This window comes from Argiope bruennichi, chromosome 10 (genome assembly GCF_947563725.1).
Source record: "Argiope bruennichi chromosome 10, qqArgBrue1.1, whole genome shotgun sequence".
Classification (NCBI taxonomy): Eukaryota; Metazoa; Arthropoda; class Arachnida; order Araneae; family Araneidae; genus Argiope; species Argiope bruennichi.
Window position 1 is genome coordinate 17,429,088 of NC_079160.1, and position 15,888 is coordinate 17,444,975.

Genomic DNA, 15,888 nt, shown 5'->3' on the forward strand with positions numbered 1-15,888 from the left:
AATTTGGAAATCAAAAATAGCTCTTTAAAGTTGAAATTCAACACAATTATAAGTGCTCAATGTGAGCCCCTCCAGAAATACGAAGAATATAGAAGCTGTACGATAACTCATCTCAACATTTTGCTGCTTTGGTGCAGATATACGTTTAAGGCAATATTTAATATATATTTATAATAATAACGTATATCAAAATAATATATATTGCATTAGGCAACAAGTGCTTGTTTTACCACTACCTAATGTCGTTGATAGATTTCATTCATACATATCTGCAGGCTTTCAGAGCGTCACATCAAAGATGCTGAAAAATGTGTGGAAACGGTTTATTTTACCCACCGGGAATTTGTCTGTCTGTCTGTCTGCTTGCAAGTGAAAATTATAATTTCAAAACGCTAGAAGCTAAGTTTGTAAAATTTGATGCACAGTTTTAGCATCTGAATTATTGACCCATTTTACATTTTAATCATATTCCATTTAGGTGATCTCCTGTCTGTCTGTACATTCTCGCACGCATGTAAGTGCGGTAATTCAAAAGCGCAACGAGTTAGATAATTGAAACTTGGTGTGTGATCTTGCAATACATAACAAATTCTGTATCAAATTTTGTTTTCAATCTGTCGTCAAAATTGCTTGCAACAAATATTCGGTATTCTATGAAGTATAAAACTCTCATGTGCAGAACTCTGAAAATAAAAATGTGAGTACACTTGGCATTCATTCACGTTTTTATGAGAACTCTATGTTAAGTATAAGAGCACTCTTGATGTTGATTGTCCAAAGTTCATAATTTTATGCAAAGGGTAGGGGGTAGATAGTATTTTTGTTATGGTGTGTGTGTGTGAAAAAATTTCTGTGTGACCATTCCTATTAGTTTATTTATAGATTTGTAAGAAAATTATAATTTCAGAAATAGATTTTTGGAAACTTGGGTGATATGAAATGTGGAGATTTAAGGTCAAATTTGGCAACAGCAACAACAAAAAAAATTGTCCTGAAATTCCGATAAATAACATCTTTATTAAGGATTATGTGAGAAAGTTTCAAGGACACCATTCCTACTGGTTTATTTATGGATTTCTCAGAACAGATATAATTTCATAAATGGATTTTTGGAAACTTGTGAGATATGAATCCTGGAGATACAGGTTCAAATTTGACAAGGTTAAAAAAAAAATGTCCTGAAATTCAGATAGATAACATCTTTATTAAGGAATGTGCGAGAAAGTTTCGGGGAGACCTTACCTACTAGTTTATCTATCGATTTCTCATAACAGATATAATTTCAGAAATGGATATTTGGAAGCTTAAGTATGTCTCATGGAAATTCAAACCAAATTTGACAAAAAAAAAAAAAAAAAAAAGTTTAAAAACCCTGACTTATTTTAACATTCATTGTACAAATCTCATTTTCTCCATATATCGCTGAATGCGACCGTCATTTATTTTTCCTCCTCAACTTCAAACACTTCATTCTTTTAGATATTTATGTGTCTCATTTCGCGGCAAAGTAGCGGGTGTGTCATATAAACCCTCTCGAGGTTTCATAAGTCCGAACCATGGGAACTCGTCACTCTGTTCCGTTTGCTTTCTTCCATTAGTGTAAATTGAAACTTTTTCTTCCTGCACTTTCTTGAGGCCGTTGCCTAGCAACTGATAGGTATTATGTGAGGAGGATATTTATCGCCAAGAACACACACACTTTGGCGAAAATGAGAAAATGTCGTTTAGTGGCTACCGTGGTTTGGACACTTAAGTTATTAGCCGGCCAAGCGCTTTTTATCTTTTTGTTATCATTCTAGTGGACACGGTTATTTCTGCTCCTTGATTGAATCCTACTGGATCGTGGAATGCACATTTTATTTATGGCTTCTGAGAGATGGCTATGTTTTCCCCTTAGAATACTGAGTTGTTCCCAAATACTAAAACTCATTTTAACGAAACCCATGAGATTAAATGATTATGGCTTTGATTAATACAGAAGTTTCAATTTAACTAGCCACCTCTGGCGACCAGTTTGTTCGCTCAGATTATTGACTTTTTTAAGTTGTTAAAGGATTAATATGGAGTGTTTTTTTTTAAAAAGCATTTCACCTTGTAATTTGATGCAACGGAAAAACATTAATTTAATTTAGCTCAGTTTGTTGCAGATTAAAAAGTGCATAGACTAAGAAATGAAAACGTAAGTCAAAATCTTGTTTCGAAGTTAGTGATTGGTAAAAACACTCGAATGAATCTTTTGATGGTTGAGTTGGAATTCCATCATAGCATTAAAAAACATTGTTATGAATATTATATCAAATTGAATAAAAAATAGTATTAAATTTAAGAGATAAATCATTTGGAAATGAAATTGATGTCATTTAAATGGTAATTTTTTCTTAAAATAATACTAAAACAATTTTTATATGATAATTGTTTTGGAAAATATGAAAATCATTTGCGTGTGCAAGTCATAAAGATTATTTATCTGGCGACAGTTAATCTGTTATTCCATTTGAACCTTATTTCTTGTATATCTTCTTCTCTTTGATTGAATGTACTTTATGGTGACATAGCGAGCCATTTCCTGAAAATTTTAAGTATATTTTGCAACTCCATTAATTAGCTAAGCGAAACGTTGGATTCAATAGAGCTGTGAAAACGTTCAATGAACCAGTCTGAAATCCATACGATGGTTTGTTTACACCTGATTGTTGCCATTCGACAATAAATGATAAATGCGATTTCGGTGCCACGTTCGCTGCCCTTTTATATATATTGTTATGAATTCCAGGTTCCTTCTATTTGTTAGTCGATGAAGAAGCAGTCTTTTAAAAGTCTAAAATATTTATTCCAGAAAATTCCAACAAACTCAAAACTTTACGCGAACCAAATATTACACAGACACGAATACATAGCATCACACTACAACAAACTGGAGCCCACAAGTAGTAATCGGAAGTAATGACAAATACAGCACACTAAGTGGCGAGACAGAATTCAGCAGGAAGAGGGAATCTACGTAGTTACATTCTACGATCTCTCTAAACTTCTGCAATTCTCCACTGTCTCCTTGCTTTAGCTGTATCCAATTGCCGACTCACTATTATATTATTGTCTACTCCACACACGATTCGATGGTGCTTCTATAATAAGCACCAGGATTCAGCACACAGCTCAATTTAGCAAACGCTTGAACTCCACACAACGCTTGCGCCTGCGCTGGACTGATCCAACTATTCGCCGTTGACTCGCTATGTGACTCTAAACCTTTCAGCGACTCTTTCCACAACTGTCTGCGGATTAGACTGCCGGCTTTTTATAGTTCCCGGAGCAGGGCAAAGAAGGTTCTGGAACAATCAAGCATATCTCAGCTCCTATGTCTTCTATCACCAAAATTCTAGAAGATTCCAGTATTATCTATTTTATCGCCAAACGGTCGCCAAGTTTGTCGCCAAGCCTTGGAATCACTGATTCAGCAATCCATCAGCATCCAACAGAGCTGATCGTAAAACGGTCTTTCCAGTGATTGAACTAACTGTGCTGGGAAGCAACATTACAGATTTGTAACGATAGATAATGCAGGATATAGAATACCATAAAGAAATATCGATTAGCCATGGAAAGATATAAGTAAGGGATGCTTTTTTAAAACTGCTTCAAGGAAGTTGACTGCATCTAACACAGCATCACGGTCAACTGATAATATTAATCATTACTAAATCACATTATCAGTTGACCAACTATTCTAAATAGTATTTATTCGGATTTCATTTGATCCACACAATCTTATTATTGGAGGGATCTGTAATGACCACTTATTGTATAACTGTGAATATATATTGAATTTAGCCATTCAGTTGCTATTTGTAATTTCCAACGAACCACAATTTTTTACTTTCTTTTGTTTCCTTTCAATAGCCCTGCAAAGTTTCGATATTCATTTATAAATATCCTGCACTTTGAACATTATTTTTCAATTTTTGATGCATTATCTTCTACAAAATAATGTATGCATATTAGCGTAGAGCCACTCTCAGTTATGTATTCCAAGCATATTAATGGCTAAATGTGTCTTGCTGTCCCTGACTAAGCAACCGTGAGTATAATAAACAATCGCAATAGTTCTTTATACTATTTTATTTTATTTTTTCAACGGTGAATATTTCATTGGATTGATTAATTAAAAGCAGGAAGGAAATTTCGCATTCTGAAAATTGCGAACTCGCTTGTTAGTTCTTTCATTTCCTTATTGCTCTCGAATAAAATCTGAATGTTTTAAATGAATTTAGTACTAGTTGTGTCATATAAAGGATTAATTATTTAATGCATGAGTTCTATTGTTCATAGCAATATACCATCCTTTAAGAAAAAGATTCTGTTTTGGAAAGTATTGCCTTTTTTTTTTTCTACTTTTTTGAAAAATTTTCATTTGCTTTAAGGGTCTTTTTTTTTTTTTTACTTCTTTACAATGTATAATAAAACAGTAAGCTACTACGAAATAAATAAATGAATAAAGCAAGGAAAGACAAACAGTCAAATATTTTTGAATTTTCAAAAGATAATTTAGTCAAATTTGGGGTGATTTATATAACCAAAAGTAATTAAAACTGATAAACTATTTTCTGTAATGTGGTAATGTTTATATGATAGAAAGTGATTGCTAATTTTGGGTAAATCTCACAGAATATTTTAGAAAGGAAAATATACTACGAGTAAAGTTGTACGTTTAAGTATAGCTTTCTTGAATGCAAAGAGGGTCGTTGATACATATTTACTGCAATTAAACAAGCGTAGTTTTGGTACAGAAGGTCTGGGTTTTAATCCGGCATTTTTTGACTCGGTACATTCTGTAAGTTCGGGAGGTGGAATGGAATAAAGGCATAGTAGTAGGTCGAGCGTAAATGTCATAGAAACAGCCTTCTTCATGAATTAAATCCATTAAAAAAATTTGCTGTATTCTGATATATTAATTTATTATCTTCCTGTGTGTAAACATTAAAATAAATCATACGAGAAACTATAAAAGAACATCATTTTGTGGTGAAATTAATATCATTTTGATCCGTGCTGTGGAAGCAAGAGAACGTATGCTTTCGGAAACATTTCTCTAATGATCATATTTCACACAAAACAAACACGAAAGACAAGACAAGACAATCACGCGCGCACATCTCACAGAACAGCATCTCCTCTCCCAATAATAACAATCGCGGCGCACTATGGGATGCGTGCCTAATCAGGTATTGCTATCTATTATCCAAAAGAGAAGATAGAGAAGACAAAATTTCTTAAATATTATTTCTATGTAAACTTTTTAACTTGGTTATTATCCTGCTTCTACTTCTATGCGTCCTATTTTATTCATTTTAAATTTAAATGAATGTTTTTCCTTTGAGAGCAAACCTCTTGGATACATGGATCGATTTTCATGATTATACTTTTTATCTTGATAAAGCATTTTGTAAAAGAATCCTTTGATGATACTATACAATATTTCTTTACAAGTGAGGTGAAAAGTAATAATAATTATAATCACCAGCAAAACAAATAATAGGGAATATGTGTTATAATGGGATATCGAAATTATATCTAAGAATTTTACGAACTTCTGATGGATTATTTTCGAGATATTTGAATTATAATCTATAATCTTTGGATAATCTGAGGATTTTTGCAGTTTACAATGCCAATTATTACAATATATTCCGTATGTTTAATAAACTGATATCCTAAAATTTTGCAATTTTTGAAATAAGTTACTATTTTTTAATATATTCATCAGTTCAGCCACTCAATAATTTTCTGTTTGCACAAATTCCATCGTATATTTTCGTACTGTTGACTTTCTTTCTGAAACTTTATGCTCAAAAATATATTTTGTAAAACTGGAATATAAATCTACATAAGCTGGCATAATTTATTGTAAAGCAAGCATTGAATTTTAAGTTTTTACAAAATGTTCTTGAGACTCCATCCGAGAGTAGGATAAAATAAACTAAAAAAAATTGTAATGTTTGAGTTTCATTTTACGAGGAATCGGAAAGTGTTTTATTTTTTTCAAATGTTTCATGAGAAGTTTATCTTTTACCTACATAAATATTCAGCAAGCTACGGATGCATGAATTTTGTTTTCCTCCTGAGGGTGTGGAAAATGTAAAATCTTCTCTAACATTTTGTCCATTTTTGAGAGTGCATGGATTTTGAAAACTTCTTATAAAAATCTTTTCTCTACCCCCCCCCCCCCCCTTTTTTTTTGGCTTCTTACTTTTCCTGATTAGGAATTCCTAGTTTTTAATATCTTTGAATGGAATTTTATTTCGTTTATACATCTGCATATCTTTTTAAGCGTATATTTCTGAATTACGTTGACAAAAAACTCAAGCAAATATGTAAGTAATTTTTATATATTTTTCGAACGACTGAGTTTTCTGCATTACGATTTGATTCAGTGATTAAAAGAATTTATATTTTTTTCAAACTTTATAAATATAGGATAAAAAAATTATTAAAGTAAAATCAAAGTCCGATTAACTCAGTGACGAATAAAATTGAAGCATTTTGTGGCCCTGCAGTGCGCAGTATGAGATCACTTCTTAAATAATTTTAATCAAAAACTAAGTATCAAATTAATTATACATTTCAAAACATTTTCAACTTTATGTCAATTATTTATTTTGAATAACTTTTTGTTTGACTTATTTTGTGAAAATGCAGATCTTTTTATTTATTTATTACTAGTCGCTATGGGCGATTGGATAGTTCGCCGGAGTTATTAGTTTTACGTAATTCCACTTATATATTTTCCTGCCTTTGATTCTCCAAAATTGGCAGGTATTAAAACCGTGTTGTTTTAATTATTTTCTATATGTTCTGTTCATTGAGTGCATAAATCTTTCTAATGGAGGGTCCTAAGACGTCATCTACTACGAGCGTGAATACTAAACGCGTATACATCTGTTTAATCTGTCTAAATTTGTAATTAAATCTATCTAATAGTAATCTATATAAATTTATAAATTAAATATCTGATTAATATAATCGCCCTCTTCGATCAACTCGTTCGCCGGGACTATTAGTTATGTTTCATTTCAGATGAATCGTTTTTTATTGGGTATGTAATATAAATTGATTGGAAATAGTTTATGAAGTTTATCTAAATAATGAATTTGTGTGGGGGGGGCGGAGAAATGGTATTGTCTTATACATTCATACAGTCCTGGCATGTGTGGAAGTTTTTTTATTATTATTTATTAGAATTTAATAAAAACAATCCCTTTTGATTGACATATTTTGTCATATGGATGTCTTATGCTACATCATTTAGAAATATACAATAAAACATGATCCATAAAGTATTTTTTGTTCCCTGGAATCAAGTTTTTGTTTCCTGGAATCAATTTTATGGTTTTATTTGTTAATGTCGTTATGTGACATGGAATGTACTCAATTTGAGTTTCATTGCAATAAATAAAACATTATTTTATTTTTATGAGGGGAATATGATGAGTTGTTGGAAAGAATCATTGGTCTTCGAATCATTTGGTTAATTATAATAAAATAATTACAATTTATGATATTCATAGATAACCCCGCATTAATGAATGGTAATTCTTACTTCTGTGCGGATATCTACTAACTCCAGGAAAGCACCACACTTTTCAGCTCTTCTCTTGAACATATCGCTCTTCCAATTTTTCCCCCTGCGGTTGTTTTAGGTGTTGCTGAACAACATGCCTGCATTCAAGGACCGAACCCGTCGGCGTATGAGCCTCCCTATAGGTCCTTACCTCAATTTGGACAATCGCCGAGCTTCTACGGCATCCACTGGTTCAGACTGTAAGTGCTGTTGCCATTGTAAATATTAAACTATAATATTGCAAATTACTAAATGAGTTATATATCTCACCTGTAGATGGCAGCATGGTAAATTTAAAAGTAGCCATTGTAAATATTAAACTAAAATATTGCAAATTACTAAATGAGTTACATATCTCACCTGTAGATGGCAGCATGGTAAATCTAAAAGTAGCCATTGTAAATATTAAACTAAAATATTGCAAATTACTAAATTAGTCTCACCTGTAGATGGCAGCACGGTAAATCTAAAAGTAACGCCGAAAACTTAAGTCGTTATTAACTCGATTATAAGTGGCATTCTCTTTAATGATTCCTTTAATACGTTAAATACTTTGGCATCTATCTGGATTATTCAACTGCAAATCACAAGGCTGATAATGTTTGTATGTTTCCAATCATCTAGCTTGAAATTGAATATACAGTACACTCCCGAATATCCTGCCTAATGTGGCGGAAGGGTAAGCCGAATAACAAAAAAGCCGGATAGGTCGGAGTTCTTTGAACTCTTTTCTTTGCCCACCAACACCAGGTGACAACGTTTTTATACCAAAACTCACTGTTATAATACGTATTTTCTCTCTTCTTATTGAATACTAAGCCTTCCCTTTATCTCAAGCCAAATAGAATGTGAACGCGGCCCGGCGAATCATAATAGTTGCAGTTTTTGCTATTGCACCAGAGTCAAGTCGCTGTATAGCGGTAATTTCTCCTCTGTAGTCATTGCAACTTTTTTTCGTTTATCAGCCAGTTTGAAATCGTCACTGTGGTTCACTTAAATAAATGTTAAGCATAATACCCCATTCACAATTTACGAATACTACAATCTGCGCAGTGATAATCAGGAACAGCGGCAACAATTGAGGTCCGTTGCACAATGGCTAAACAATAAACAACGAGCAGAACGCTGCTCTTTTCCTGCCACAATTAGTATTTTGCACACGACACATCGGAGGATCATCGTTTCCAATGTCTTGGCAATGTTGCCAATGGAAGCCTTGCTTTCATCATTTAATTACGACAAAAGAAAATTAGGCCGAATAGTCGCGAACCGGATAATCGGGATTGCACTGTATTGATATTCGACATGAATTAAAAAAATATATATTACGAATTTTAATTAACGCTCTAAATTTCATAACTATCTAACATTAATTCAAGTATTCACTTCATATGAGGGGAAAAGGTGATTAGCGCTAAACTATTCCTTATTTTGAAAAGCAACATGCTCATTTCTATACTACAAGAGCACACTTTTATATTCATAACAGTTTTCATAATAAACAGAGAATTTAGAATTTTGTGTCATTAATAACAAAGCAAAACGTGTTTTATGCATTTCAGACTTCTTAGTGTTTTTGTTTATTATGAAATTGACCATAAGGTATTTTTTTTTTATATGAATGTTAAGAGTTTATGATTTAAACTTTATTTCCCCCTTTTCATCTCCTTCTTTTCTGCTTTGGAATTTAAAAGTGTCCCTTGCCAGATTGGAGTCAATACTTGATATTTTGTTCAGACCTCAGAGATGTAATATTTTCGTCTGCTGAATAAAATCGAGTTTGGTGTTCGAACAGATCTGAATTCGTTCTTTTTTTCTTTTTTTTTTCCCCCTTCTTTTTCTAAACTTTTCTTCTTTTATGTCACATTAAGAATTCCATTCCAGAAATTTTATTTTAGTCAATCGAATTCATTTAATCCAATATTTTTCATTTTATGACAATTTATATTCAGTCTTAAATCTCTTCTTCTTTTTTTCTTTTTTTTGTTTGTGGAGGAAATATTATTCATTTTTACTTTCTTTTTTTTTCTGAGATCAATTTTTGATTTTCAGATGTTAACGGTTTTTTTTTTTTTTTGTAATATTTAGTTGAATTAGAATTTCTTAAATAGATTTTACCTGAATATGAAAATATAACTACTTGTAATTATTTTGATCTATCAATTCAGTGAAATAAATAAATTTATTATATTTATGAAATAATTACATCTTGGAAGATATCACGATACATAATTTTTATCTTCAAAGATGATTTCAAAAACGCTATTTTTAAAACATGTTTTCATTTATTTTCATTTTCATAAAATGAAGTTATGTTGGAGAAGTAAAACAGAATAAGCTGATACTAAAAAAATACACGATTACGGCATTGATTAAAAGTGCAACCATTTTAGTGGCTTTACTTTCATGGATTCGATATTTTATCGTTAATTTGTGTTCCGAATTTTTTTTTAATGGAGGATCTAAAATAGTATGGATCGTTATCTTCCAATGAAAATATACTGTGTGCTTTAAAGAAGAGTAAAAAATAAAATAAAGCACTTTGCATAATGAGCAGTAAATAAGATAAAAATAGCTTCGAATTCTGCGAATTCTCAATTCCTTCAATGGATTTTGCGATAAATAATGTAACGTTTATACTTTGTATTTTTATATTTTCAATTTAGTTAATATTGTTTCTTTTTTCCGATTGATTTAACTGTTGTTATATTTTAAATTTTTTTAACTCTTTTTTCTAACAATTAAAATTTAAATATAAGATTGAAAATTAATTTATGACTACTCAGTATCTTTTTTTTCTCAGAATGATTTTTACAAACATATATGCTCACATGCAAACGTATACTTATATTCTCCAGAATTATTGCTTTTGAAAAAAAAGTTCGATTTAGCTGAAATTTTTTATTATTTTTTTTAGCATGATGTTATTAAAAGTTAAAATTTTGTCTAGCTTAATATTTAGAGGATTTTTAACATTATTTATAGAAAAATAAATATATTTAAAAATAGCTAATTTATTCGCATTAGCTAAAAAAAATTTCATTTAATACAGATACCATTACAGTGTAGGTAGATTAACTTTAATATTGTCAACGACCATTTCTGATGCTAAACAAAATTAAGTGTTTTATTGGGTTAATAATCAATAAAACATTCCAAAATCATCATACGTTATCACCTAACTTGACTTCAAAGACTTGGCATCCCTTGGCGATGTGGTAAATATATTTCAGCCAATTAGTGGTTACGAGAAATGATTACGAAATGAAAGAATGTTTGCCGATATGACAAATGCAACCTTTTTTACAGACAATATGACAAGTTTTTTTTACAAATTTGCTTGATTTTGATAGATTTATAAATCAATATCAATCTTCGGCTTTTCATTTAGAAGTCATTAAAAAGTCATATAGATGTAAATTTATGTACAGATTGTATTCTATCGTTGAATGGTTATTAAAGATAAAAATATCGGAGCATATACTATAATTCCTTTAGGCCATGTGTTAGTTGGCGATTTTAAAAAATGATTTGGCATTTTCTTTTCGACATTCATGCGCAAGGTGATTCATATTAAATGGGACAATAAGATAGCAATCTTACGAATTCTGTAATTGATTTATTTAGCTAAAACAAATTTATTCTGAAATTACAGTTATGTGAATTTTATCTGACAACAGCGTAAATTCCTCCAGTGAAGAATTCGCCGCCGTCAAAAATTATCAGTATAGTATCATCCATGCAGGAGAAAGCATTTTGTGTTTTGGAATATGCCAAAACAATTTAAACTTGGATGCCAACAAGTTTATCATCGTTCAAAGAAATTTTCGCATGAAAGTTGATAAAGAACCACCGCATCGTATTGTGAATGAAGGAAGCAGTTTCAGGACGCGGAGTGCTTATGTAAGAAAACCAGCCGAAGACGAACTTCTGTTAAAACCGAAGTGGTTAAAAAAAATTCCTGGAGCATTTCCATGATGTTCCAGAAAATCTAATCGCCGTGCGAGTGCAAAATTGAATGTGCCTCAATAACTATGTAGCGTGTGTTATGGAGGCTGGTGTGCTTTAACTGATGTGTTGAACTCATTAATAGGGGATATTCTATCACAAATGTGTCAAGGAAGTAATTTCATTGCCGTGCCATTATTCTATTCATCTGTTATGTCCGGAGGTTAAGTATCTTGAGTTCAAGCACTCCGTGACATTCCCCTCAATCCGGCAAATCGGGTGTGTCAGGAACTCGTGAGGAATGCCGCATAGATATTTGTCATGAAGAGACATATATAGAACAGCTATAATAATTGTTTCATGATAAATTTTTCAAATTATCATGAATTAATTATAGCTTTAATAAGTATGCTTTATTTTTGTCCCATTCAGTATGAATCGCCTTGTATATTAACGCATTATGGTGTGTTTGGTGCCTGGTTGTATCGTGAAAAAAACTCAGTATGGAATTTTTGTACCTTTTTTCCCACCGATTGAAATCCAGCATTGGTGGCGAGCCTATATACAAAATTTTTAAGTTGCTTAATTCGTTTTTTTAAATCTCCACATTTAACTATGATGAATACACAATCAATCATCTGGCAGAATAAGTTCAATTATTTGATACAGATATTCAGCTTTAATGATTGATCTATATGTTTAATTCATCCATTAAACCATTCATGTTTCTAAGTATCGGTGTTCAGAAGCCAGATACCAAAGTTAACATCTGCAGCTCGTCAATTTTTATTTTTTCTTATACGAATTATAGAGAAAGTATTATCATCTTCAAAAAATACGAACTCGAGATTGTGACGAATCTCTACATTTTAGACCCGCCTCCCCCCTTCCCTCCTGAATTCGAAATACACAATTTTTGGAAAATGTCTATCTGTCTGTGACAGAGATAACACTTTAAACTAAACAGATCAAATTTTGTTATGTAATCTTTGCACCGAATTTAGAGACCTGCGTCAAATTTTGAGCAAAATCCATTCAAAGGAAGTCTGTCTATTCGGATGTTCGAATATGAGCTACAAAATGATGACGGCTAAATAGATAAAATTCGGTACACAGATTTAACATCCAAATTGTGGTCACCTGCCAAATTTTGAGCTAGATCGATTGGGAGTTGAATGTGTGTCATCTATATACTTCCAAAAGCACGTGAATTCAAGACTTGAATATGTCAATTTGGGTATTTGATTTTATGATTACAAGTGTAATTCCGGGTAGTTTGGCTTTAAGCGATTGGGAAAAAAATGTAACTTTATTAGAAGTATGCGAGACAGTTTTGATGAAACCACTCTCGTTGGTTGAATTATCATGTCCCAAGGTTCGACAGTCACCATTTCCAACAATGTTCTTTACAGACTCAGAGATATCTGAAAAGAAGAGATTTATCTAAATCTCGAGATCAAATTTTCTGACGTTTACAATAAGTATTTTGTATACATTTACGAAAAAATAAAAATATCGAAAATTGTAGTATAATTCTTGATGGCTATGTTTCAGTTGTGATTTAAAAGAATCAGAAATAATATCGGTAGAAAGATTACCAAACTAAACAAAATTAAAGTCACCTGAACACTTACACTCCATTTGTAGCAAAATTCTTCTCTTATCTTTTTACAATGTTGTGCTTCGATGCATTATTCACTAGCGTGTTTAATGGACATTTCTGTTCTTTGTCTTATCTTCTTGCAATGTTATGCGTGGATAAGTTATTCAATAGCGTGTTTAATTGACATTTATCTTCTTTTTTTCCAGCATCCTACTGCGACACTAGCTCCGATGAAGAGGGTAAAATGCCCAGAGATAAACACCAAGTCAATTCCGCTGGAAGTTCCGACTTCTGCGTCAAGAACATCAAACAACACAACTTCGGTCGCAGAGAGATAGAAATCGCTGAGCAGGGTAAATATCATTTTCTCCTCGTTTCAGCTGCAGCTGCTGGAATCTTTTCTGTGTGTGGGAGGGGGGGGGGAGTTTTATCTCTGCTTCTAGCTAAGGGGATGAAAGAGATGCAAACAAATTGCTCTAGTTCCAATCCATTTAGGATGGTATTGGCTTCCATCGTTATAAAAAAAGTTTGGAAGCAGCTTGATTGTTTGTTCGTGCTTTTAGGAAGTTCAGTGGTGCTTTCAATAGTGGAAGGCAAATCGGATGTGTGATGAGTGCTGTGGATTACTGTGTGTTATTATTTGCTTTCTTGTTGATCGTGATATTAATTTTTCCGTTTCATATATTACATTGACAGTTAGTTATTCACTTAATTCAGAAGTCTTTATTAAATGAACTAGCCGTCATTGGCGACCATTTGATTCACCATTATTAATACTCGTTAAAATATGTAATTAAACGTAAAAAAATTAAATTGTAATTAATTTAATTTAAAAAGTTTAATTAAAAATTTTAAAAAAATTTGTAACGGTGTGATAAGGGCTTTTTCAACAAAATATTTTAATTTTCAAATTTTGATAGCCAATTAATTTACACTATTATATGAGGGTTGCCCAAATGAAAAGTGGACCCTTTCGATTGCACCAGATTGACTGCAGCTATAGCAGTGCCACCGAACAAGGATATAAAGGGCGGTAGGAGGTCTGCACTGCGTTCAGCACTGAAAGTTGTTCGAGGTAAAGGAAATTGATCGAAAATAAATTCTTGGTATGCATGGATGTGTTCAGATCGGAACAACGCGTGGTAATACAGTTTCTGACTCTTCAACTGCCATGGTCCATTCTTGATTTATTTCCTGCCCCAAGGAAGCACTATCAATTCAACAAAATACTGCAGTACTCTGACGAAATTATGGAAAACAATCAAAAGCAAACGATCAGGGCTTCTCACACAAGTGATCTTTCTCCACGACAGTGTCCGCCAGTCTTTAAAGAACTCCATTGAGAAGGGTTGGAACACCTGTCATACAGTGACTTTCGTACAGTACCTGTGACTTTCCCTTTTTAAGCCACTAAAGAAAGCATTACAGGGGGCACTTCTATTTTGGACGACGAATGAAGGAAGCTGTTCAGGACTTCCTCAGGAATCAATCACCATCTTTCTACAGCAAAGCCAAAGACCTGCTACCTAAACAATTGGACTTGTTTTACAGCGTCCATGACAATTTCTGTTGATTTTCAACAAAGACATTCTTTTCATTCAATATGCCACTTTTTATTTGGGCAACCCTCATAAAATTCTTACGATATTCTATTCATTGTATTATGCATCACTCTAATTTTATTTCAGCTGCCTTAAAATTTGAATTTGAAATTGAAGCGATAGGGGTAAAAATTCAATAAATTAAAGAAAAAAGATATAAGATATTTGAAAATGGTTTGACGAACTCAAAAATCATCGAAATAGTCGCGTAGATGTTGAGCAAAAATTTAGGTAATATCTATAATCATAATAAGTGTTGAATAAGATGAGGCCGTTTTTAGATGCAATTGATATCTTGAATCTGAATTCTGTGCGGATTTTATGGTTTAATTTCTCGTGAATCTTCTGAATTTGAAAGCCATGCTTTAGCTGTATAGTTATGATGAAAACGATTTTATTCGAAATTGCTTGTCAGATTCGTCTTTGTATTCGGCAACCAGGCATAGTTATGATATCGAAATTGAAGGAATCAAATAAAAAATATTATATTATCCAATTCATAGAAAGAATTTATGATTCGCTTATAATAATGGAATTATTCTATTTTTATTTTATTTTTTTAATTTCTCTTTGAATCATCGAATATTCTAAAGTTTGTGGAAAATAATTCAACAAACAGTATCTGAAGTACTGAACCATTCATATTAATGGTTTATTCTTCAATAGCCGACTTTGGCGACCAGCTTATCCGACCAGATTTTTGATTTTTTTAGGCTATAGAACTGTGAATATGGAATGCATTTTTTAATTATCTTTGTTATTTTATATGGTTACTGAAAAAAATTAATTTAATTGAATAAATTCAACTAAATTCGTACTACTAATACTAATTAGTGTGTGTACAAATTAAAAATGCGTACATTCTACGAAATAAAAGCAGAAGTGAAAAATTTAGTGTGGAGTGCTAAACAACCAAATATTGCCTCTTGCAAAACTTTAGAAAAGTGTCTGCTACGATATATCGTTGTTACATATGCGATAGCGCCTTACTTTCTTATAAATGTTGAAATACAATCTGCATCTATATAAACGCTAGTATACGTGGTATAGAAAGCTCTCTTATTACTTATTGCCGAATGGCAATTATCAAATATAATCAACATGCAAATGTGGGAGTA

The 15,888-nt window shown here is 32.0% G+C and overlaps 1 protein-coding gene across 10 annotated transcripts in view; it reads left to right on the plus strand.

The window, feature by feature from the left end:
- The window catches only part of LOC129989276 (adenosylhomocysteinase-like 1), a 369,980-nt gene that overhangs the window by 326,974 nt on the left and 27,118 nt on the right, over positions 1-15,888 (plus strand). For 9 of the 10 annotated variants that reach the window (XM_056097693.1, XM_056097694.1, XM_056097691.1 and 6 more), the window contains one exon: positions 13,376-13,522. In XM_056097693.1, the coding sequence (XP_055953668.1) occupies positions 13,376-13,522 (147 nt within the window). Of the gene's footprint in view, positions 1-7,697; positions 7,819-13,375; positions 13,523-15,888 lie in introns of all 10 variants that reach the window. The other variant, XM_056097695.1, reaches the window with a different exon arrangement.